The sequence below is a fragment of the Melanerpes formicivorus genome, unplaced genomic scaffold, assembly GCF_026170545.1.
Source record: "Melanerpes formicivorus ecotype bairdi unplaced genomic scaffold, bMelFor1.0.p_v2 SCAF_14, whole genome shotgun sequence".
Lineage (NCBI taxonomy): Eukaryota > Metazoa > Chordata > Aves > Piciformes > Picidae > Melanerpes > Melanerpes formicivorus.
In genome coordinates, this window is record NW_027142366.1 from 12,240,470 (window position 1) to 12,265,329 (window position 24,860).

General features: G+C 50.8%; 2 protein-coding genes across 5 annotated transcripts; one reads left to right on the forward strand and one right to left on the reverse strand.

The window, feature by feature from the left end:
- Nucleotides 1-138: 138 nt before the first annotated feature.
- Nucleotides 139-20,081, reverse strand: LUC7L (LUC7 like). 4 transcript variants are annotated; one of them, XM_068147074.1, is made up of 11 exons: nt 19,902-20,081; nt 17,805-17,899; nt 12,061-12,159; nt 11,286-11,396; nt 10,575-10,718; nt 9,969-10,145; nt 9,052-9,140; nt 5,497-5,526; nt 4,204-4,368; nt 3,159-3,220; nt 1,723-1,809 (listed from the first exon to the last, which is right to left on the reverse strand). In XM_068147074.1, the coding sequence occupies exons 1-10, from the start codon at nt 19,960-19,962 to the stop codon at nt 3,193-3,195; spliced, it is 999 nt and encodes a 332-aa protein (XP_068003175.1). In that variant the 5' UTR covers nt 19,963-20,081; the 3' UTR covers nt 1,723-1,809; nt 3,159-3,192. The 4 variants fall into 4 exon arrangements, with proteins under 4 accessions (XP_068003174.1, XP_068003176.1, XP_068003177.1 ...); XM_068147073.1 differs by lacking the exon at nt 3,159-3,220 and having other exon boundaries at nt 139-1,809; nt 19,902-20,080; XM_068147075.1 differs by lacking the exon at nt 3,159-3,220 and having other exon boundaries at nt 139-1,809; nt 17,805-19,147; nt 19,902-19,987.
- Nucleotides 20,082-22,039: 1,958 nt separating this feature from the next.
- Nucleotides 22,040-24,435, forward strand: PERCC1 (proline and glutamate rich with coiled coil 1). The gene is made up of 2 exons (XM_068147414.1): nt 22,040-22,274; nt 23,551-24,435. The coding sequence occupies exons 1-2, from the start codon at nt 22,249-22,251 to the stop codon at nt 24,290-24,292; spliced, it is 768 nt and encodes a 255-aa protein (XP_068003515.1). The 5' UTR covers nt 22,040-22,248; the 3' UTR covers nt 24,293-24,435.
- The last annotated feature ends 425 nt before the right edge of the window (nt 24,436-24,860 follow it).

Sequence of the window (24,860 nt, forward strand, 5' to 3'; positions counted from 1 at the left end):
ACGTGACTCTCACTCCCCGGTGCCGCGCCTGCGCGATGCGGCGAGTGGGAAAGCGCTTTGCGGAGGGGAGGGTTTCGGGCACGGCGGCAGCGGCGGCGATGCGGGCGGAGCACCCGCAAGAACAAGGCCGGGCAGCAGTGGGGAGCCACAAACACAGATCTTTAATGCGATCAGACCGCGAGAGAACAGCACAGTCACGTACAGGCTACCCGAGAGCGCGCCCGTCATTCCCCGGGCCGCCCCGCCGCCCCCGCGCTCCACTCACCCGACACGGAGGTTACAAAAACAATACGTGAAACCGCGGAATTAGTTGTAAAAACGGACAGGGAAAGGGGTGGCATGCACTAAGGACTAACACCGAGGGAGCGCCGAGACGGCCGCAGTGGAACCAAAATCATTAAGCAGCTTATGGGAGCCTGAAAGGGGAGAACCACCCGCGGGCCCCCCTCCACACTGGACACAGCACTCGTCCTGCTTCCACTGCGTGGAAATGGCAAGAGCGAGCTGTCTAATTTAAAATGCCTGCCTCACCGAGCTGAGAAGCAGTGGCCAGGCCTGTGCCCAGCTCGGAGGGTGGCAAGCATTTTACTCACACAATTCTCACAAAATACCAATCCTTGGGGTCTTGCCTTTGGCTGGCCCAGCACAGCAGCCTTCCTCCCCTGGTCTGAAATAAACCTAGTTACAAATAAGCTAGTTACAATATGCAAATTCCTGCCACACGCCTTAGGACAGAGCAGGTGTCTCAGTACCACACAAAAACTGCGAGACTCCTTTCCTTGTCCTGCCCCTGCCTTTTGTTCCATCCTGAGCCACCTTAGCCATGTTCTGCCTCACTGGCCTGGAAAAACACCCATAAAAGCCTTTTTTTCCCCCCACCCCACCCCCACCCCTCCTTTTCTTTGTGAGTCAGAAAGCTCCACAGAGGAAGCTCTGACCCGGGAGTGCACAGTAAATAGGCAGACTAGCTGTGGCTGTAACTCCTCTACAGAAGAAATCAGTCCAGATTTTCCACTGTCTTGTGGGCTTTGATCAGTAAAAGTACTAAAACCAGATTGAAGCCCGCCTTAGGAATGTGCTCCAGCCAATTTGGCCATCCTCACAAAGAGCAGCTTTCAAAATCGGAGCCAATTTTTGTCTGTCTTGACTTAACTGGGACAGAGAGGCACCCCCCAAATGCTGGAGACATAAAAATGAGGTGGCTAAGCGCTAAAAAGGAAGAAAGGAAAAAAAAACCAACAACATAAAAACCCAACCAAAACACTTCTGAATTTCTTTTAACATATATAAACAGAAGGAGAAATTAATTGAGGACGAGCACTACTGGCTTGCTCACAGAGGGTCAGGTAGATCTTTTTGGAAAGGGCTGAAGCATTACAAGCCTGAGGGCAGCTCCGAGCACGCTGGGCCAGGACAAACACAGCGCGCCAGCCGCTGGCCTGCTCTGGGAAACACAATCCATCCGGATTTATTTACTCCCTACTGAAACAACCCCCTGTTAAACAGTACGTAACTCTGCGTCTCTACAAACTCACAGCTACCTGCCAAACAATAAAAATCCCAAACTACAAAAGATGAGTCGTATTCAGTAAATATAAATGGGGAATTTAGGCTTTGTGTAGAATGTTTATCGGACTATTTACAGTGCAACACAGATCGGTTTGAGTTCAGATCTCGCCAGCTTCTCTCTCTTCTGATCTCTTGGAACGAGATTTGCCATTTGTGCTCTCGTGGCGCCTCTCAGAAGAGCTCTTCTCTTTTCTCTCTCTGTCTCGTGACTTTTCTCTTGAAGATCGATCTCTAGAAGATCTGCAGCACAAAGCAAACCAGCACTGTGAGCTTCACAACTGAAAGAGCTTTCAGATATGCACAAAATTACATCGTCTGTCCCTAAGCAGGGCTGTGGCTTAACACAGGTTTCTTACAGACATGTGCCTAGGTACTGTGATGCTGGGAGTGGTGTCCCCCAAGAGAGTACCTCTAAGCCCTCTCTCAGCTTTATCTAGGAGAATACATATTTGGGAGTGCCAAGTGCACCCCACAGTCTTTGTTACTTCCTTCTCGGAGTGATCCTTCCAAGCTGTTCCCACATGGACTCTCCAAGCTCTTTCCTGGCCCCTTATTGTTTTACTAGGCCTTATTAACATGCCTGCAATTTCTTCCTTCTCTATCACTCAGCTCCATTTCTTCTAGAGCCATTTTTCACTGTGCTGTAAGCTAGCTGCTTTCTGCTCAGCTGCTCTTAGCACCAGCTGCCTTTTCTGGACTCAAATGCTTTCTCAACCCTGGGATTATTATCTGTGTCCTGACAAGGGTGGTCCTTGGCAGCATCCTGGGTCCAAAGCCAAGATGATGGAATTTGTATTTCCAGCCCACAAGAGGGGCAAACCTTTTCTGCTGCCTGCCAAAAAGACAGCTACAGATTTCCAGCAGTGCTTCAATGTATCAGCCCACACAGTTAAGCAGGGGGCTTCATGCTGGGTCCCACTGAAACAGCTAATTTCCTGTGGTTCACACCAGCTTACTGACTAGCAAACTTTAAGGGTGCTGATCCTGAACAGGCTCTAGCACCTGTACCACTTCAGAGCTAGGCAGAGGCTTGCTCTGTGCATTTTACTCTAGAACTCAGTCTGTGGCTTTTCCTTTAAAAGAGGAGGAGCTGGCAGGTACCTCAGAGGTTCCAGCTCTCATTCATGCTGATTTTAAGGCTTGGAAGTACTACACAATTGATACATGAAAACCTCACATCCCTCTGTAGCACACCAGCCATATCATTGCCATTAAATTGTGTCATTTAACCAGAGCACAACATAAGTCTGTCTGATACTAACTCTTCTGTTCCCACAACACCTGCTGCCTGCAGTCCTCCTTCCCTGAGATTTCCTGAGACCTCCAGATCCTGTGCTGTTTCCTCTCTCAAGTGAAACCTCAGACCTGCAGATCCTGAATGCAGGGTTCCTTACTCTCAAGGTGACACCAGAAGCTACACTTTCAGGGAACAGGGTTTTTCTGTTCATTCTCTTGGTTTCGTTTTCTTAACCTGACCCTGGGCTTTCCCCAGCCTCAGTCATTCTGTGAAGTATGGCACCTAAGCAATGCCCCTACCACCTCAATGGGCTGATTTGAAGGTGTTCAAGGTTTTTGAAATCATCCCTTACCTGCTCTTTAGTAATAGTTAATACAGGGTCTTCCTCACTTCCTAATTGTCCAAACTTCTTTTCTTTAATTTTCATGTTCAAGACAGATTTAAAAAAGGACTTTAGTATCTCAGCCATTGGAGAATCAACAGCATTTACACCCCCCCTCAATTATTAACACTTACTTTTTCAGACCATTATTTCCCTCCCCTTCATCATCAATCCTTAAAACCTTAGCTAAAGTGACACAAGACATACAACAGTAGGATTGTAATGGAGTGGTGGTGCCTAATCAGGTCACACAGTGCTAAAGCACTCCCTTGTTAATTAGGAGCCTTTAAAAGAAAGCAAGATCTGTCCTCAGCAAGCACCTGGTGAGAGACTTACTCCAGGGCTTAGAAAGGCTATAAAGAAACATGATAATTCCTCTGTTTTTCTAATACTCCTATACATAGTCTTGCCTCAGACTTCCTCCAACAGAGCAAGTGTTCTGCTGAATTTCAGAAAAGCCTTAACACCCTTCTTCAGACTGTGGTGCTGCTCCTCAGTGGCAGGAGAACAGTACACTCCTCTTCCTAGCTGCTTCTTTCACTCCCTTCACTGCAGATTCCTAAGGAATCCTCTCTCTCCAGCAGTCTCCTAAAGGCAGACTTCCCTTAGAGATCCCAAATCATACACATCCTTCCCCATGCTAGCACAGAGAAAGCAGCAGGTAACCACCAAAATAGGACATCAAAGCTGCCTCTGAGTGACTTGGCTTTTACAGGCCTAGGGAGGCACAGTTAGCTCAAGCAGGCCTTTGTGCTCTTTTCATACAAAAAAACCAACAACTCCTCAAGGCTCAGCACTTCAAATCAGAGAGCCAGTTCTATTTCCTAGATCAGCTGTACAGTTACTGCCCTACTGCTCCGTGAATGGCTGCTGGGAAATCCTGCTGCAGCCCAGGAGCCAGTAGAGGAAACTGCAGCTCCTGACTGAGAACCCTGTTGCACTCCTGCTTGCTCTGAGGGACTGGGGACACTCATTGGGAAGCCCTTTCCAAAGCACTCGTGTCAGGAATACCTACTTGTGTTTTGAACTCCTGTCTCTGGACCCCCGTCGGTGACCTCTGCTGTGGCTGCGGGAACGGCTCCGGTGGCGTCTGTGTCGGTCTCGGGACCGGGAGCGAGACTTCCGCCGTTCACGGGAAGCTGACCTCGAGCGCCTTCGCCTCCTGTCCCGAGACCGTGACCTGAGGAGGACAGCCATCACCTCAGACTCAGCCCAGCAGTGCATCAGATCTGGATATTCAACCTATCTCCCAGGCATCCCCAAGGGACAGATAGGAGCAGTCACCCTCCAGCCACATCCCCACCACACAGAGGACAGATCACCCTCGGGGTGGGCACCTGCTTCCTCTCGGTGTTTGAAAGACATGAAAGAAATCAATTCACAAAGGACAGAAGGAAACTCCATTTTAGTCTCTGGGAATTGAAGGTACTCATACTGGGTACCTGACTATGGCTATTGCCTTCGTGCTAGCTCTTGCCTTCCTGTTGAAGTCTCTGATTTTAACAGGTTCCAAAACATTTCTAGTATTTGCAGAAACTGGAAGGTTTCTTTGTAATGCAAGAAAAACAAAGGCAGAAAGTCTTTAAGGCTCTCACATAAATCCACTATTGAGACTGGAAATGTACCTTTCCATTTCAGAGCTACCAAGAAAATGCCTCAGGCTAAGCTCCCTTTACTGGAAGCCCCCACTGGTACTGTAAGCACCTGCCCATGACTACAGCAGCACTCGCCAGCCATGCCTCACGCACAGCCAGGCCTGCGGAAGTGGACGAGAGGTCAAAGGAAGGGACACATGGAAGTGCCACCCCTCGTATGGCAGAATGCCAAAAGAGCCTCCCTTGTCAGTGCAGCATGTCAGAAGCAGGCTGGTTTCAATCTGCTTTAAAAGCCAACCAAAGGATGTCAGCGTATATGGAAAGTGGTAGAGAGGAGGATCTCCATGACCACCTTAAAACCAAGCTCTTCACAGAGGTGAGGCGGGAGCTTTAATCATGAACCTGTTTTTACAGAGACAGATAGGTAACAGACACATTTCAGAGTCTATTACACATTTAATGAAAAAGGCATCAAGTACATTCTTGGACTCACACTCTGGAGCACCCTCTGCCCTGACCAGGCAAGCCTGTATCCACAGGGTACATGAAACACCACTGAAGTGCCCAAGTGGTTGCTCTCATCTCTTTCAGGGAGCAAAACAAACACTGGGGCACTGAGTGAGCTCCGTTTGTGAGACCCAAGAAAAACTTCAGTAACTAGATAGAAACACAAGCAGGCACTTGAGAGAGCTCTAGGAGAAGTGCACACTCACCGTCGACGATCTCTATTTCTTGATCCAGACCTAGAAAGAAAAGTCAAGCGTGAGAATGCATGGGCAAGGTTTTCAACAGAACAACCCACCACCCTGGCAGCTCTTTGCAGGGAGACAATACCCCAAGCAATATGTCAGTTACAAAAAAGCTACCAACACCCCACTAAAGCATTTCATTATCTCCAGTTTAGGGGGCAGAGGGGATAGGAATTGATCAAAATCTGAAGAGCTTTGTAAAAGCTCATATTTCTATGTGCAGAGCTTCTGTCAGAAGAGAACAGGTCCACAAAGCAATTTCACCTCTGTCATTAAAACACCACAACAAATCTTCCTGATGCTGATGTTTGCTGAGCACACAACACCTACTCCTCACCCTCTGCAGGCTAACACCAACTAGGCAGACGGACACAGGATGAGCTTTCTGATCTTGGTTTTTGAGGTAGCTGCACATTAAAAAGGTTTGAATAAAGAGAAATCAGCATTTTCTCATAGAATTACTATGGCTGGAAAAGCCCTTTAAGATCATGGAGGCCGAGGCCAATCCTCCTCTAACACAGCCAAGGCTGGTGTAAAACCACGGCCCTCAGTACCACATCTCTGCCTCTCTGAAACACCTCCAGGGATGGGAATTTAACCACCTCCCTGGGCAGCCTGCTCCAGTCTTTGAGAACCCTCTCAGTGAAGTTTCTTCTAATGTCTAGCCTAAACCTCCCTGGTGCAACTTATGAATCATATGACTCTGAGGCCATTTCCTCCTGCCCTCACTCATATTTATTCAATGAATATTAGAAGGAAATTTGCATCAATTATTTTCTTCCCTGTTTGGGAAAGATGAGCTAGGAAAAACAGAGGGGACACAGATGCAAGAGAAGACCAATTACTGAGAAGTAACAGTGAGATACAATGAAAATCCTTCACCACAGGTTTGGAAAGCCACTTAGAACTATCCAGGCCTCGCTGTTCTTTCTTGCACAGCTCCAGAGCTCACTCTCAGCTCGGCACTGTGAGCATTAGCATTTGACAGGCTTCACGCAACAATGTCACAAGTCTTTCAACTTCTGAAGCTCCATTACTCAGCACCACTTCAAATACTACTCCATGTGTAAGATACTCCCTCCCTCTTTCTCTACTGCCACACTTCAGATCCAGCTTACACCACAACATCACACAGTCAGAATAATCTCTTTTGGCTTTGAGAAGCGGTTGTAGAGACTTAGATACCCACTCTGTCTGCTCCCACCCCCTCTGCACACAGACTCTCAGGGGGTTCCATTTACACAGCCACAAAGCTGCTCCAGCACTAGAAGAGACAACTTTAAATGGCAATAGTGAAGCATCTCTTTTAATAAAGTAATTTAAAACCATACCTGGATAAGCCAGGATTAGAAGAATCAGTGTGATTTCATCATGAAATGAGATTCCTCAATCACAATAGGAATTTTAAATAACCCAACATTCAGAAAGGAATTCAGGTAGGAGGGCTGCAAACAAGGTGAAGCTGAACCTGGGAGTCAGGCTATCAAACCATGAGCTGAAGCAACACACAGGACCACCAAATGAAAAGCTGATCAAATGAAAAGCTGATCAGTTTAGGAAGGATGTTGACTTGCTGGAACGAGTCCAGAGAAGGGCAACGAAGTTAGTGAGGGGCTTGGAACACAAGCCCTATGAGGAGAGACTGAGGGAGCTGGGGCTGCTTAGCCTGGAGAGGAGGAGACTCAGGGGTGACCTTATTGCTCTCTACCACTACCTGAAGGGAGGTTGTAAACAGGCAGAGGTTGGTCTCTTCTCCCAGGCATCCAGCACCAGAACAAGAGGACACAGTCTCAGGCTGTGCCAGGGGAAGTTCAGGCTGGAGGTCAGGAGGAAGTTTTACACAGAGAGAGTGATTGCCCATTGGAATGGACTGCCCGGGGAGGTGGTGGAGTCGCCGTCACTGGAGGTGTTCAGGAGGAGACTTGACAGGGTGCTTGGTTGTGTGGGTTAGTTGATTAGGTGGTGTTGGATGATAGGTTGGACACGATGATCTTGAAGGTCTCTTCCAACCTGGTTTATTCTATTCTATTCTAACCAGGAGAGGGAAGCAGTAGCCACACACCTCCTTTTCATGGAACAGGACCTGACAGAGCAGCAGCACCTCCTGGAGATGTCTGGCAGGCAACTCAGTTCTTCTGGTGGTTGCTGTAATTACTCCAAGTTCTTAATGTTCTTTTCCTCCTGATCACTTTATTTGCCACCAGGGCACACAAAGCCCTTCCACAGCCCCTGAAAAGCCTGGCTGCTCTTCCACACTACGAGCTGAGCAGCACTATGCGCAGCAAACTCTTGATAATTACCCCCCAGACCTCAGGAAGCACTCAATGAAACGGCACTTTCCTTACTGGCCTGCCATCAGTCTACAGCAGGAGACAGCAGATGACTGATGTCCAGAGAAGTTTTCCTTCTTTTTTTGTCCCTGCATCACACCCTAATGGTGTATCCTGAGAGTAAATATCAAGGTCTGCACTTCCAAGCATGTCACCACAGAATTTGTCTTAAGGGATCACTGGGTAACCAGCAGCCCCCAGCAAACACACACAGGATTTGTTTGTTTACCACTAGGGTGAACAACCCAGTTCACTCATTCCTGGGTGGAAATCACAGTTTAACTGACAAATTAATAGATCTGTGAAAGTTTGAATCACAGAAATGTTTTAGTTGGAGAAGACCTCCATGATTGAGTCCAACCACTGACCTAAGACCACCATGGCCACTAAAACAGGTCCCCGAGTGAGGTAACTGGAGAGATGCTGTGACAATGAGAACAGCATTCCTGTTTGGCCACTTCCCTTGTCTGACAACTGCAAATAACCACCCCCTCTGCACCAGGCTGTTTGACTGAGCTCTTGACACACAAAATCCCTGTTCAAGGAAAGAAGAAATTGTTTTTCCAGTTCAGCAGGCCAAAGGAAGAGGAGCTCATCCTGGGAACACCAGTGTTCCAGCCACTCCCAGTCTTCGTGGATAGAAGCAGCCACTCCTTGAGACCTCTCAGATCCCCCAGGAAGTGTTTTCCAAAACTGTGCCCAAAGCACCAGTTATTGTAGGAGTGTTTCAGAGCAAGACAGGCAGCCTGGCACCTGGCTTACAGACACCAGCTCCACTCTGCTGCCACCTCCTAGCCTAGAAGGGAGAGTGGCTGTGTGGGGAATTTTGGCAAGACTAGTGTCTTCTGAGCAGACCCAGCCCGCACTTATCTGGAACCTTCCCACACAGATGCACTAGATAAGGGTGTTTTATGCAGATGCAGATTCCCAAAGACACAAACTAGAGCAATATAAGCTTGAAGAGACTACAGTTACACATGGGAGGTTAAACCACTACCTGTGCAGTCACTCTAAGGTGAGGGGTTGTGTGCTTGTTCATCTTGAACTGAATGCCAGGGTGCTCATGCAGTACTTGCAGCACGTCCAGCAGCTGCTCCAGCAGCAGATGCTGCTTTCCTGCAGTGCTCAGACACAAGGATCAGAGTATTTCAAAACCCCCTTCACAAACCAGTTACTAGCTTCCACTTACCGTCTGCCCATTCTCTCCTCTCGCTCTCTCTCCTCCCTCCGTCTCAAACGATCCTGGTTTCTCTTCTCTTGCTTTTCTGCCACTGTTTTCTAGAAAAGAGTTCACATTGCATTTCAGCCAGGGATCTGCAGAGGGACTATTCAGGGAGCAGGACAAAGGCAGCAAGACAAAGACGTTTTTCACTGCATTCTGCTCGTCAAGGCCTCCATCAAGGTTCTGCTTTTCCTCACAAGCACCAACAGACATCAGTGCACTCCCTCCCCGCTCTGAGCGCCTATGCTCCAAGAGACAAGCCCATATGCTTTGAGGTAAGGACTGTGTCACCATGAATACATACAATGAACAGTGCTCTGGCCTCATGCCAATGATCCACCGAGGCACTGACCTCATGTGCTGCCTAATGAAGGCGGCACAGGAATCACAACTCTTCCTCCAGCATGCTAGAGGTCTCTGTTTCCAAGCCAGGCCAGTACCACAATTCCATTACAAAACATTCCAGAACACTTCTGATGGCTTCAGCTACTGAAAATCTCCATTGACAGCACTGTGTGAAACTTCAGTGCAAGCATTTCATTAAGAGCTTTCAAAGCAAAAAAAAAAACCAAAAACCCCACCACACAGGGAGACAAATTTCAGTCATGTCAATGAGAAAAATACAGGTGAGTGTATCAATGTTCTGAGGAAAAAAATCACAGCAGGGGTCTGGGTTTGGCTTGATCTAAGGTACTCAGTTACCCAGAATTTACAGAATAGCTGAGGCCATGCAAACCTCCCTTTGAAGTTTCAGACATCCTGCAGTCAGAAATTTCTGGGCTTTTACAGACACTCTGCAAAGAATCCTGCATCAATTTAATAAAATTTAAAAAAAGCTGAACATGTACAGAGCTCCAAGAGAAGGTTTAAACAGGCAGGATTACCCTCAGCTGATCCAGTTTCTCACGAATCTGAATGAAACCCAAGTGTAATTTGCCTCCAAAGTGGTCAGCAAGACGCCGGTCGTTGTCATGGAGACCCAGATATGCTGAACAGACTTCACACACACGCAGCTTCTGCTGCTGGAAACTGGAGGCAGGCATTGAATTCCTGTATTCTTCCTGAAGGGATGCAAAAAAACCCATACAAATGTCAAGGAACCCTTACACAGTCACACCCCTTCAGAGAAAACTCTGCAAAGAATTGCTCTGCTGCTTGCAAGAATCAGACTCCATCTAAACAAGGTGCTGTACAAAACGCTGTGAGCACAGCTGAGCTGACAGTCTGGAGCCCTTGCAAGCAGCTAGTGACCAAACAGTTCAGAGGATGAACTCCCCCTGCCCCAGGCAGCTCTCTTCACCAGATAAAAGTTTCTGAAAAGCTTTTCTTAACCTATGCCACTGCACTGCCAACTGCTTGCTGCCACGTGGCTGGAACTGAAAGGAGATGCCGAAACACCAGAAACAAGGCAGGAATCCCCCCAGCTGTTTGCTACAGCCTCAGCCCAGCTCAGCCCACTATTACAACTTATAAGACAACCAACACCATACCTCTGCCTCTTTCTTTTTTGCTCTGACTTTCTCCACTTCCATCAGGATCTTTTGAGACTCGTCAACATTTCCTTCAGCTCCCAGCTGTTCAGCTTTAGCTAGGAGTTTTCCAATGTCTTCATTCAGCTCATGTACCTTCTCTGCCTGTAGAAAACAGTGCAGTTTTTAAGAGAAAAAACTTGCTAAAGATGCAGGCTGACTGTTTCTTTCCTCTAAAAATATCACTTAATCAAAGCAACTGTTGAAGATGATCTTAAAAGGTTTTCCAAACAAACTTCTATGATTCTAAGTACAAGCAAGGCAGTCACAGACACAACAGAGAGAAACTAAACATAGAGAGAATCTCCACTGCAAACAGTGGACCATTTCTGGCTCACAGGACACGAGAGACCACAAAATCAGCTTCAGAAATGCTTTGTGTTGTCCCAACGAAGCAAGTTCCCAAAGAGGAAGTGAGAAGACACCAGCCATGGGATGAATTTCCTATTCTAAGCCATCTGTTACCATGGAATAGTGTGAGGGGGAAGCAGTATGTTTCATTGCCATACTAAAGCAACTTCACTTAAACCATTAAGTCTGTCCCAAGAAGGATCAGAGCAACATTTGAGGAGGATGCTGGAGTCCACATAGCCCTTGTGGGGTTTGACTTCCCAGTATCAGTGGTGTCAGAGGCAAGAGAGCAACAGTGCTCTTGGAGAACCAGGACAGTACCTTTGCAGACACTTCTGCACTGATCTCCTCCTGTGTCTCAGCCAGGCGTTTCTTGGCCAGTTCTGTTCTCCTGTCACACTCTGCAATGAAGGATTCCAGGTGATCCATCGCCTGCATATTCAGACAGGGAATTGTGAGTCAAGGTGCTCCCCATTTTGACAGCAAACAGCTCGTTGGTGCAATCCCCAACATACAAACAACCTCAAAAACAGATGCCTCAAGGAAAAATATGAGACTTTGCAGGAAGTGTAAAATTTGACCCCAGCCTTAAGCCTGTCACTTGTCTGGAACCTGACACAGTTCCTTTACTCTGACACACAACAGGATGCTCACTGCTTTGCACTGGAAATTTCACCACATTGAGCAACAGGTAGCAAAGTACCAGAGTAACATGAAAAGGGAAGACAGAATTGTTCTTCCACTTGGTTTGTTCCATTATAGAAAGCTTAATCTGGCAAAAGTGAAACAGAGCAGCAGGCTTTTAATGTCAGATCTCCTTCTGGGACAGGTGACCAGGTCACAATGACCTGGTACAGAGCAGAGGTGTGGGATGCAAGGAATGCCAGAGGAGCCTCCCAGCTAGCTGGACAGGTGAGGTTACAAGAGCTGTAATTACTTGGGCAATTTGAAGTCAGCCATCAAGCCAGCAATCAGGAAGGGGCTGCATGCTCTTGTCAGGTAACACATCTGGCTGAAACGCCCACTGAGCTCTACTGTTCAGGTGAGCAACTTCAAGAGGCAGTTTCCCCAGAAGTAAGCAGGTGTCCATACTCACATCCAGCTCAAAGAAGAGGTCTCGCTCCTTACTCGCGATCTCGTAATCTGCTCGCAGGGCCAAGTCGTGGATCTTGGTACATTCCCCCAGGTCCATTCGCTGGGGAACACAAAAGGGAACATCAGTGTAAGACCCCCTAGCTAGGGCAAAAAACAGCAGACACTTAGCTCCTACCAACTGTGTCACATCAAAATACAGCCTCTTGAGGAAGAGGAGCTTCCTCTTCACCTGTAAGGGACAGAACTAGCCAGAGAAACAATGTACTCGCTAGAACCACTCTTTTAGGTGTTCCTGGAACAACATTAAAACACCTCAAATGCTTTCAGTCCAGTAATAATCCTGCTCTAGGTCACAGCACAGCCCCTGAAATGGCTGGGAGGGAGTCAGTAAGGCAGAGGACGCTGCAGCAGTAAGTGCTGCAACGGACACTAACTCAAATGCCTCCTACTGTAGAGCTCCAGCACAGCAGAACACCCAGCTCTGCTCTCTGGTTAAAGCTTTCCTGGAAAGCACCTCTGTGTCAGGACAAGCCCTAGTAAGACACTGAAAGATAGCAAACCATGGAACACAGAATGCTTCCTGGCAAGAGCAAGTGGACTTAGACAAGAAGGGCTATGGCTGGTAGCAAAGCACAACCTCAGGCTCAGCAAGAACAGACTCCTAATTCTACAGCTATCTCCTTCCCACATCCAGCTGCAGCCTGGAATTACAGAACCTGCCCTGAGCTCATTCCTACACACAAGCCCATCTAATGAGAGGCTTCTTGAGAGCATCTCCCTGCCCAGAAAGCCCTGCCCTCCATGCTGCCCTTCACTCCCATTGCACTCCATGCTATTTAGAACTTATTTTTCCTCAACCTAGTATTTAACAGCCACATGAAGTTAATTATGCTCTCAAAACATGGACATTGCATCTCAGCTATCAATATAGAAGAGAACATTTCTCTTGTTCTTAAAATAGGGGAAGAATGTGACATTTTGCAAGCCAAAAATAAAGGCCTAAGTGTGAGCCATAGTATGAATGGCAGGGTACACGTCATCAAATGAAGGAACACCCCAGCCAGTCATCCCCTTCTCTCCCGGTCACCACCAGTCCAAATGAGCCCAAACCTGAACACAGGATCACACAGGACATTAGGGGTTGGAAGGGACCTCTGGAGATCGAGTCCAACCCCCCTGCCAGAGCAGAACCATAAAATCTAGCACAGGTCACCCAGGAATGCATCCAGATGGGTCTTGAAAGTCTCCAGAGAAGGATACTCCACCACCTCTCTGGGCAGCCTGTTCCAGTGCTCTGTGACCTTCACAGTGAAGAAGTTCCTCCTCATGTTGAGGTGGAGCCTACTGTGCTGTAGTTTATATCCATTGCCCCTTGTCCTATCACACGGTGCAAAATGCACAACAGGTGCCTAATGAAGCGCAGGAAAAAGCTAAATACAGCTAATGGGGATCAAGGGATCAACACAGAATCCTTGGGGGACATCACAGAGTAGAGCTGGGGGTGCTGGGGACACCTGAGTGAAGCAGTGTACTCAGACAGCAGCAAGGAAGTCCTGAGAATGAAGCAAAGCAACTAAAGTAAGCTCCTCCCAGTAATGCTCCAGGGTTCAACAATTACCTGTGTTCTTAGCATAAACAAAGGAAACAACTCCAGGTGACTTGTCACTATTTAATCTTCCTCATTTTGCTCAGATTTACTAGAAACAGGAGGCCACAGAAGGCTACAGAAACAGACACTGTATTCAGGAACAGTCCTGCTGAGATCTCTAATGGTAGGAATTTAATGCCTACAAAAAGAGTTTGGTACTTTGAGAGCTTTATCAAGTTCACCTCCAGGCAAGACTCTCCAAGAATGCTAGCAAGCCACTCTTGTTTTACCACAGGAACAACTTGCCATGATGTAATTTACATCTTCTGTTCTTATGGTTATTCCACTGAGAATCCTTCCCAGTAGGGGGAGGAAACAGCCACATTAGATGCCATGGGCATGGATCAAAAATATTCTTATCTGAACTCTTCTTGCAAACTGAGTCACAGCCTCAGAATCACAGAATGCTTTAGGTTTCAAGGAACCTTCAAAGGTCATCTAGTCCAATCCTCTTGCAGTCAGCAAGGACACCTGCAATTTGAGCAGGCTGCTCAGAGCCCCAGACAACCTGACCTGTCATGGTTCCAGGGATGGGGCATCTACCACCTCTCTGGGCAACCTGGGCCAGGCCCTCACCACCCTCACTGTAAAATATTCCTCCCTGTGTCTAGTCTAAATCTTCCTCTTCTAGTTCAAACCATCACATCTTGTCCTATCACAAAAGACCCAGCTCAAAAGTCTGTTCCCAGCCTTCTGATCAGCCCTTTATCAGCACTGAAAGGCCACCAAGTCTCCTGGAGACTGATCTTCTCCAGGATAAACAATTCCAACTCTCTCAGCCTGGCCTTACAGCAGAGAGCTTCCAGCCTTCCATCATTGCTGTGGCCTCCTCCAGACCTGCTCCAAGAGGTCGAGGTCCCTGTCTGTCCTGTACTGAGGACTCCAGAGATGGCCCCAGCACTACAAGTGGGGTCTCCATGGAGCAGAGAGGCAATGAAGAGCCCACAGCATCCTCCAATGTTCCTCTCCCTGGTTATGAAAAGATAACAAATCCCTCAACCTCTTCCTCTGGGGGGGGGTGTGCTGGAGTCTCATCAGCACACAAACCTCACATCTACCTCCACAGCCTTGGAGGTCACCTAGGTGCAGGTAGACTTCCCCAGGTATTGCTCATTTTGGACAAGATGTGCAGCCCTTCTGACTCAAGAGTCCTCTAGTCCCAAGGAAGCCCAGTGAATACTCACCCCTTCCAGATGATTGTGACTTGCTCCAGCCTACACCCGTGGCTGGTTTGTAATACAGGAACTGGCAGAGCCTAAGTAAAGACTTAACTCCCCCTACACTAAAGATTTCATGCATTTAGATGCCAGTGATAATAAGTCCTGCTCACATTTGCTGAGCAATCCACATCCTGAGATTTCTCTTATGATCTGCACTAAACTGCTGCTCCAGCACAGTCCATTTCCATGAGGAAGGCTCTTTAGCTGCAATCAGAGCTGCAGAGTTTTGCCCAAGTGAAAAAGGAAAACACAGACCCCCATGAAACAATTCTGCAGCCTGCAGACTTCAGCTCACTCCCAACTCCCAGTAAGGGACACAATAAATCCCCTGAATTCCACCTGCCAGACTCATCTGTCTGCTTATTAGTGGAGCTGTAAGTTGGGAGGGTTACCATCAGCTGAAGCCACCTCTGATGGTGCTGCAGTACTTCCACTGACAGAATTATGCTATTAGCTACAGAGCTAATTCAGTGCAGGCCACTAACAATCTACCTGACAGCTCCCCTGACAACAGCACATGTGCATGCTCAACTTGCTTGTGTTCTCCCTGAATGCTCCTCCTTTCCCCTGGAGACCAAAAAGAGAACCATTAGAGCTTGTTTAGTGACGAGTTCAGAAAAGTTTCTGGGGCCAAAAAACAACAATCACAAGAACAGGGCACATTAAAGTTATAGTTCTCATGACCAGGAACACTGGTGTGCCTCCACAGAGCAAACATTAAGTCTCCTGCAGCTCCCAGGAGCATTCCAGAGCTTTCCTTACAGCCTGGACTCCTTCCCTTATTCTGCACCCAAAGGTCAGCAAATGGAACTCCATCATATCTCACTAAGCAAAGCTACCCAAGGGATCCAACTACCTGCTGGGCCCAAATCAGCCTCCCACTACAGAATATCTACACACACGAGGGATGCAGCAGGAACAACGCCTTCAGGGGCAGGAGGTGCCAGAAGGCTGGGAGCATCTGGTGGAAGTTTCCAAAAAGACCCAAGGTCCTGATTTCTGCAGTAATACACATCCAGGAACGGATGCTACCCCATCCAGCTGAGGCCAATTCACCCCTACAGCTCTCCGGTTGGAGCACAGCGAGACGCCTGTGACCCTGAGAGGGATCACGAGGGAAGCCTGCACGTTCCAGTCCACATCCATTCTGTGCTGGAACTGCTGACAGCTGCAATGCTGTCCCTATTCTGGACATCACATGTCCTTTCAACACAGCTCTGTGCCACCAACACTTCTCTTGCCCCTAAAAGCCTGCTGATGGCAGTGTAGAAAGCTCCACAGCCACTTAAAGGCCACCACAAGACCATCTGAGCAACCCACAACAGCACTTGTGCAGAAGCTGTTTTCCTTCCCGCTCCCAGGTGAGATTCCTGAGCACAAATTCCACAGCAAGAAGGAAGAGACAACTCACTGCAGACAATTACACCAGAAGCATGAGAAATGGATTTCTCACTGTGCATCTCTGCCCTAGAAGACTCACAGCCCATCTGACCTTGGACCTCCATGCTTCAGCACTAGCTCCACATCACTTAGTTGAACCCCCTCGCCTCACCATTTACTTGCTTCCTGGGAACACGCCAGCCGAGGCAGAAGGCAGCCTGCATCGTCACACCATTTGGGCCCAAAAAAGCTGGCTAGAATCTCATGCCGAAAAATATACCCTACCCAGAGCAACCTGCACGGGAGATGGAGGTGGGTAGAAGGTGATTTAAGCAGCTTCAAAACTCTGAAAGGGAAATGAGATGAAGGCTGATAGAACGATGGCTGGAAAACATAGCTGAGCTTCAAATTAATGGAAAGTAAATAGCTATGGAGGTGTTCAACTCTTCCAGTTTCACTCTGCAAGAGCAGCCATTCAGAAGCTTAATTCTCAGCACTCAGAGCTGAGGCAAGATTTTACTAAAACTCCTTCTACAAATGCTGCCACAGAGTCCTGCTATCACAGTGACACAAACAGGAGTGTCAGCCCTGCCTGTTGTGGCAACCCTGTGTCAAAGCCAGCTCCTGAAATACCAGCAGGAAGGGCTATAAATAATGACAGTATCTTCCAACAATCATGTTAAGTGGATGGACGATGTGAATCACCACAGCATTTAGTGTCAAACTGCAAGGGTACAGATGGATTTCAAACATCCACCCTGCAGCTGTGTCATGCAGCAACCATCACAGAAGAGCTGCAGTGTTTTCCTTTGAAAGCTGGCCTACAGCTTTCATCCAGGTGTCTGAGATGAACACATCACAAGATCTGTCAAAAGCCCACGTGACCTTTTGCCCATGGGAGTCAAACCTTTGAGAATTAGCCAGCTTTGTCCCCAGAGGGCAACAGGAAGGAGCCTGCTTGGGCAGTGACACACTGCTCAGACAGATCAACTTGACAAAGTCAGCCTGAGCTGTAAACTGCCATTACCACATCAGCTGCCATGAAAAAGCTGACACTCCGTCAGGGAAACATCTCATGGCTGGAGAGAGGAGACTGAAAAGTTCCAAGGTTTAAGGATGGTGGCAGCTGATAAGAAAAAGCTTGCTACCCTGAAGATGCAGCAATGAACCAGTGTGCCCAGGACAGCAGTTTAGCTGTCTTGAGACCTCCACAGGACAAGATTCAAGCCCTAACCACCTCAAGCTGCAAAAAGAGAAATAATAGCAAAACCTCGTGTGTAATTGTGAGAGAAAACAAAACAACACATTTCAAGCAAATTCTGTGAGCTCCTGATTTCAGTAGTTTCATGCACAGGTCACAGAAAGTGGAATTACACTGCTCTTTGGGCACAGAAAGCCTGATCTCTCCTGGAAGTCCCCCAGCATGCACAACTGAGCCCTGAAGGCTGCCCCAATGACTGCCTCACCAGAATCCCTTATTGCAGAGGATATACTCACTGTTCCAGCCAGGATATCATGAGGACAGCAATCCAGGAGGTGGCTCTTGCAAACACGATCATCTGTGAACTTCACCCTTTGTCTGGTTTCATCTCCTGAAATTCATTTGTGGTTTTAAATAAAGAGCCATTAGAAGAATGATAAGAGCACAGAGACGACGGCATCAGCATTTCACCTCAATATGCAGATTAAAACACTTGGTGTTCCTGCTCCCCAAAGTTACTCAAAAAAAAAAGAAAAAAGGGTATTCTGGAACACTTTGAATTGGCAACAAACATTATTTTAGTGTTTATTCATCCAGTACGCCATGTTAAACTGTGTTGGTGAGCCAAGCAACGTCCAAGGCCTGTCATCCATATAAAGAGACAGCACAGCCAGAAAAGAACACAGGAGACAGACAGGCTGGAGGCTGGCTTGCAGCCAAAACCTTGCCTTTTTTCCTTCCCTCTTATTTACTGTGAGGAAGGGACAGGAGATACCAAAACCCAAGCTACTGGAGGGCCACAAATCACAGAACAAGGCTGTGCTGGACGGTTTTTATAAGTGATTGCTCTTTGCTCATCCGAGAATTAACGGCCCAGCATCCATTTGGGTTGAAAACCACATCTGCAGCGTGCTGTGCAAGGCCCGTGCAAAGCCGAGCCTCACGGCTCTCGGCCTGCCACACCACGAGTCCTTCCCACCCACGTCCCACCCTCGGAAAACATTTTACACTCAGGAGCCACTTAAACAAAACAGTATCAGAAAAGCAGCCAAAAAAAAAAAATATATATATATACAAGTAACAAAATCCAAAGAGAAACAAAGTTAGTCAATACACACTGCGAGCTCCAACATATACTATACCCATCTGCATTCTTCAAGACCTCAGCTGCAGAATTTTATGCCCACTGTTGAAAAGTTTTAAAGGAAAAGCTTTCTTGCCCACACCTGCAGTAAGGAAGTCAGGGGAATGATACATAAAAGTAAAGGCAAAGTGGCAATGGTATGTGACAATTTTAAAGCTCATCTGTGTATACCACACAGGCCTGTGTAAATACTAAATTATGAATATAAATTGAGGATTTGCAAGCATCCAGGAATTATGTTGTGTCCACTGAAAATGGTTTGGGGGCGGTTTGGGTTTGTTTTTCTTTTTTTTTTCTTTTTCTTTTTTTTTTTTTTTTTTCTTTCTAAGCTACACTTTTAAAGTTACTGGTGGGGAAAAAAAAAGCAAACACTTTTTTTTTTTTTTTTTTGTTATAACAGCTTTAAAAATTGGTTGTGACTCACGGCTCGATGAACATGAGGCTTTTCTGCAACTCCCTTGCAGATTGATGTAGGCAGGCAAAGATACACTGAACCTTTATAAATAAAATAGAGGGGCCACAATTGTTCAGTTTGTATGAAATAAAAATATGGGAAGCAATTCAACAGCAACTCAACACACAAAGAAAGAAAAGCACTTAATTCACTTACGAAACAAAGTGCAAAGGACCTGCACAGCCCTGCTAACGTGCCAACGAGAATTTAAGGACTCGGCAAGTCGCAGAAGGGAGATAACAAACGGCAGCGGGAACGTATTTTGCACAGGCTATTATAGTCCTTTTCTTGGACAACTACCACGGCCGACTCCCGCGGGCATACCTACCTACATGCCTCCGTGCGTGCGGCGCGGCCTGGGCACGGAGCTGTCCCTACAGCCTCTCTGCGGCAGCCGGGGCACGGAGCAGCGGGCTCCTCCCGGAGGCCGGCCTGCGCCGGCCGCTTTCTACGACCAGGGGCGAGGCTGGCTGCTCCGCCGGACAGCCCTACCCCTAACCGTGCTCCCTGTGCCGAGCTCGCTAGGCCGCTCTTTAGCGCGGCAAGGCCCGGGTCCGCTCCACCGGCCCGCCCAGGTGGCCGCCCCGCACCCCTCGCTCGGCGACGGCCGGGACAAGGCCGCTGCGGGGCGGGCTGGGCCTCCGGCTTGGGCCCACCGTGCTCCCCGGCACGGGAGGAGGCCGATCGCGCCGCAGGTCCGGAGCGGAGGCAGCGGTCGGGACGGGCCCGGCCGCGCGCGGTGAGACGGCCGCCAGGCCGCGGCGTTTCCTGCAGGCCCCGCCCGCCCCTACTCACCGTCCCTGGCCGTGCCCATGAGCTGGTCCAGGAGGGCCCGCATCTGCGCCTGGGCCGACATGGCGAGCGCGCAGCCGGGCCGCGGGGCGCGGCGTGCGAGTGGCTCCGGCCTGGGCTTACACTTAGGCCTGGGCGACGGCGGCGATAACCACGGCGAAGGCTCCGGCCTCAGCAGCAGCGGCACCACGCAGAAGGCGCCGGGCGGAAACGGCCCCTCCCGCCCCCGCGCGGCATGCCGGGAGCGGTAGTTCCAGCGGGGGAGGGGGATGGGCGGGGCTGGGGCTGGAACTGGCGGGACCCAGCAGCTGCTGTGCTCCGCCCTGGCGCCGAGGGGCCCGGCCTGTGGGTGGGCGCCTGAGGCGCCGACTGTGGCTTCTCCGCCTCAGGGAGATACCGCCTTAGCGGCAGCTGAGGAGGCGTCAGACTGAGAAATGGGCTTGGGGCGCTTACTGCTTGGTTTCTGCTGGATGCTGCCATGACCTGGCCCCCAGCAACGGTGCTGTCCCTGAGTGCCCTGGCACCTGTTCCCCGGGCTGGCCAAATGTGAACCCAGTAGCCAGGATACAGCGGCTGCTGAGCTGTACCAAGCCATACCAGCCCATGCCGAGCTGTGACAAGTCATACCAGACCATACTAAGCCATGCCAGCCCATCCTAAGCCATGCTAAGCCATGCCAAACCATCCCAGACCATGGTAGGCCTTGCTAAGCAGTGCCAAAACATGCAGAGCTGTGCCAAGCTGTGTCAAGATGTGCTGTGCCAGGCTGTGCTGGGCAGGCAGGCAACAGTGGTGACGTCAGGGAGCAGATCGAAGGGTGCCTGTGGCTTATCAGCTCCCACCTACCGTGTTTGCCCAGCAGTGCCCAGGCAGGACAGCTGCTGCTCCCACCCTGGCATTGCCAGTGTGAGTGTTTGTAGAGGGGAAGGGGACCACTGCAGCGCCAGTGCCCAGTTCTGCCCCTCAACAGGGTGCCCCTAGAGCTGCTGGCCTGGGGAGGAGTGTGGGTGACAGCTGTGCCTAGGCTGACATTCTCCTCACCATTGCTGCACAATGCAATTGGCTGGGGACCCCGTGTTTGACTGGGGTGTTCAGCATGGGGTGGACTCAGGGCAGGGTGGCAAGGGGAGCCTCAGGGGAGCAGACCAATTGTGAACATCCCAAGAACAGGGGCACAGGACAGCTGTGGAACTGGACTCTGGCTGTCCTCAGGCCTGATGGCCAGTGTCCAGTGTCCCATGCCCTGAGTGTCACCAGCACAGGTGGTAATGGGATCCAGGCACTGTGTAAGGCCTTGCCATCCTGTGCCCTCCAGCTGTCACAGACAGGCTGTCCTGTGTCCCCTGACTTCCCTCTGTCCCCGACCACCCCACATCACCCAGCCACCTCAATTTTGCACCCATCTGTGCCCCATGCTTATGCTTTGCACTGCCCCAGGTGGCCATACTGGCCTGTCCCACGGCCAATGCACAAATGACACCTGGGGGGTGCCAAGCTGTTCACCATCGTCATTGTGGGCCAGCACAGCCATAGGCCTTCCATGGTGATGGCATGGGACACCTCAGTGTGTTATTCATGGTGACACTGCTGCTGTCTTGAGCAATGTCCCCACCGTGGGGCTCACCCAGCAGCTTTCCACACAATCACAGGTGCTGTCTGGCGAGAGCCTCCAGCCCCACCACCCCTCGGGGAGCACAGCACAGTGAAGTGCCTGTTGCACTGGCTGTGCCATCTGGGCCATGTCCTGCCACCTTGAAAGGTCCCAAACCCCATCCTGGGGCTAGTCAGGGAGCCCTGCACCCACCTTGGAGAGCATAAAGCTGGAGATGGGGGTCTGGACACACATGTGGGCTGTGCAGCACCTGGGTGGACCCCCCGGAGAGGCTCTGGCCGCTGCAGTGGCAGTGCCTGTTTGCAGAGGCACGGCTCGATCCACAGTGTGTTCTTCAGAAGATCCCTACTCCAGGAGTCAAAATAGCATGAAATTTAATTTTACGCCTATTTGACAAAGCTTGATTTCGCCTCCAATCAGCGGGGAGATAAGAGCCCTCGGCACAAGTGTGCGGGCAGTTCGGCAGCTGGGGCTGCCGATTTAATTGGTGAATTTACAGGAACAACACTTGAGAATCCCCTGGCTAGTGAACCATTAAGGTGAGCCCTGCCTTCCGTCCCCCGTCCCTCCCCGCGCCGCTCTCCCGTTGCTGGGTGCTAAAGCAAACCGCGGCTCTGTTTACCGAGGCTACTATTACAATACAGCCACCAAATATTTGCCAGCCGGCAGCTCGCTGCTCCGCTATAAATACTTCAGGCCCAGGTGGAGGGACGGGCAGGGGGAGCGGCGCGGGAGCCTATGCATGGCCGGGAGGCAGCGCCAAGGTGAGTGCCGAGCCACGGGCCCGGGGGATGCCCTCCCGCACCCGGGGTGTTTCTCCAGCTAGGGATGACAGTGGGTCTGGCTCTGTCACTGGGGCATTGCCCTCTCCCCACGGCCTGGGCGTGTGCGGTGCCTTGGAAGGCTGAAACCCCCAACTTGCGCTGGGGCAGCACAGAGGCGGGGAGGGGTGGGGGGACACGCGGTGGGGACGGCACAAAAAAGGACGCGAGGTGACTTCACAGATGCTATCTCAGGCTGGGTACAGGACCCGGCACCATGCACGGTGTGGCAGGAGCAGGACTTGTCCCCCCAGGTTTAGTCCCCTGCCCCAAGACTAACTTTGGAGCCGAGACAGGGGTGATGGCAGTCCCAGGCTCATGACCAGGGATATTCAGCAATGAGACAGGGATGGGGGACCCTAGGGCACAAGTAGCACTAACTATAGAGGGGCCTCATCCAGCTCAGTAAGACCCAGTGGTGGCCAAAGCCCACCAGGGTGGCATAGAGAGGTGGCCAGTTTCACTCCACCACAAAGAAACCTGCAGAGACATTGTGTGGCCAGGGCACAGAGCTCAGCATCCCAGGGGCTCAGCACAGGGTGACAGAGTGCTGAGCCCCATTCACCCCCATGCACATGCCCAGGGTGAAGGGAAATATCCTGCTGCCCCATGGCTCAGGGGGATGCCACCAATGGCCTACGTCTCTGCTGCACCATGTCCCATGAATCTGTGAGGACATCACTGCAGCACTACATGTCATGACTTGGGAGTGTTCCCACTGTCCCACATCTCATGGATTCAGATGGACATCCCCACTGCTTCATGTCCCACAGCTTGGGTGGTATGTCCCTGCTGTCCTACATCCCATGTCTTAGGGGGGGACATTCCTGCTGCTCTATGTCTGATGCCTTCCTAGGGACATCTCTGTTGCTTGATGTCCCAGGGATCAGTTAAGATATCCCTACTGCCCCAAGTCTGATGGCAGGGACGATATCCCTACTGCCCCATGTCCTGTGACTCAGTGGGGACATTCCTGCTCTCCCATGTCCCATGGGGAACATCTCCATGGCCCTGTATCTTATGGCTTGGTGGGGGCATCCCCACTGCCTGTGTTCTGTAGCTCGTGGGGCACATTCCCTGCTGCCCTACCCTGGCCATAGCATGGCACAACATTGTCCCCCTGCCACTTCAGGGCCAGGGCCAAGTGTCACTGCTGACCAGTGGGTCAGGGAGGCTTCTGGTCTGTGTGCCACCCTCACCCTGCTGTCCCTGCCCACAGGGTGAGTCCAGGTCCCCGGGTGCCCTTGCATTCTGACATGGCCGCGGGTGTCATCCGGCCCCTGGCTGAGCTGCGGCTGCCCTCACCTTTCCCACATGGCCTGCTGCTGCCCACACACCCTGAGCCAGACTTTCCTGACCTCTCTGAGGAGGATGAGGAGGAAGAGGAGGAGGAAGATGAAGAAGAGGCAGTGGAGGAGAGCTTGAGGTCAGAGTTGGCCATCCCCAGCACCGCTGAGACCACTATACGGCTCCTGAAGTTTTCAGAGCTCATCAGCTGTGACATCCAGCGGTACTTCGGGCGGTGGGGACAGGAGGAGGCCACTGGCAGCCCTGGCGTGCCCGAGGACTGTGGCTTGCCCCAAGGCGCTGAGGCCCAGCCCGAGGCTGAGGCACTTCAGGGCAGCCCCGCGGCTGTGCACCGGCTGGGGCCGCTGGCTGAGCTCTTCGAGTACGGCGTGCACCGGTGCCTGCCACCCCGGGGAGCTGCCAGCAAGACACAGCGTCTGGAGAGGAAGTACGGCCACATCACCCCCATGCACCGGAGGAAGCTGCCGCCCTCCTTCTGGAGGGAGCCAGGCCCTGGTCCCACTGGCCTCCTCCACACCAGCACCCCTGACTTCAGTGACCTCCTGGCCAACTGGACGGTGGAGCCGGGGTTGGAGCTGCCAGGCACAGGGAGGGAGCTGCCATCCGACCCAGGCCGACCGGGGCTGGAGGCCGAGCCCTTCACTGGGCTGTGACCCCACTGTGGCCCTGGGGGCCCCTGGCCCTGCCACGTGCCACCCAGTTAATGATAAACCCAGTGGCTCCGGTGCCAGCACTGGGGCACCTGGAGTCGCTGGGTCAGAGCTGGCCATGGGACGAGCAAATAAATGACTCCCACCAGGCACCAGAGTGTGCGCTGTGCTTTACCACGCGCTGCTGGGGTGTCCCTGCCCCTGCTGACAAAGGTCTGCTGCTTAGTGCAGCTTCAGCCCTGGCAGCAGGAAGAGGAGGGAAGCGTGGTGCTGGCAGCAGCCAGCAGCCCGTGTTTACTCTGTGGTCCAAGTTGGTGGATCCCATCCCCTTATCTTGGCTGCACCAGGGCAAAGGGCAACATGGGGCCTCATAAAGCACCAGGCTGGCAGCCAGCAGTAGGGACTTGTAACCATCTTGGGGAGTTGGTGCACCCCCACAGCTCCCCTACCCCATGGCAGTACTGGGAAACTGGACCTGCCCTCCCATGGTGCCAGGAGAGCAACCAGCCCTTCCCCACAGCCTCAGTGCCAGACCAGGCTGTTACCAGGGCCCGGCCAAGACATTCTATGC

What these genes read in the sequence shown, in the direction of transcription:
- LUC7L (XM_068147073.1), bottom strand. Translation starts at nt 19,962, where the DNA reads ATGTCGGCCCAGGCGCAGATGCGGGCCCTCCTGGACCAGCTCATGGGC. An exon ending in GTGCAGAAGTGTCTGCAAAG is followed by an intron (nt 10,719 to 11,285) that starts GTACTGTCCTGG and finishes TGTTTTCTACAG; the next exon opens with GCAGAGAAGGTACATGAGCT. An exon ending in GACAGGAGTTCAAAACACAA is followed by an intron (nt 1,810 to 4,203) that starts GTAGGTATTCCT and finishes TTTGTGCTGCAG; the next exon opens with ATCTTCTAGAGATCGATCTT.
- PERCC1 (XM_068147414.1), top strand. Translation starts at nt 22,249, where the DNA reads ATGCATGGCCGGGAGGCAGCGCCAAG. An exon ending in GGCCGGGAGGCAGCGCCAAG is followed by an intron (nt 22,275 to 23,550) that starts GTGAGTGCCGAG and finishes CCCTGCCCACAG; the next exon opens with GGTGAGTCCAGGTCCCCGGG.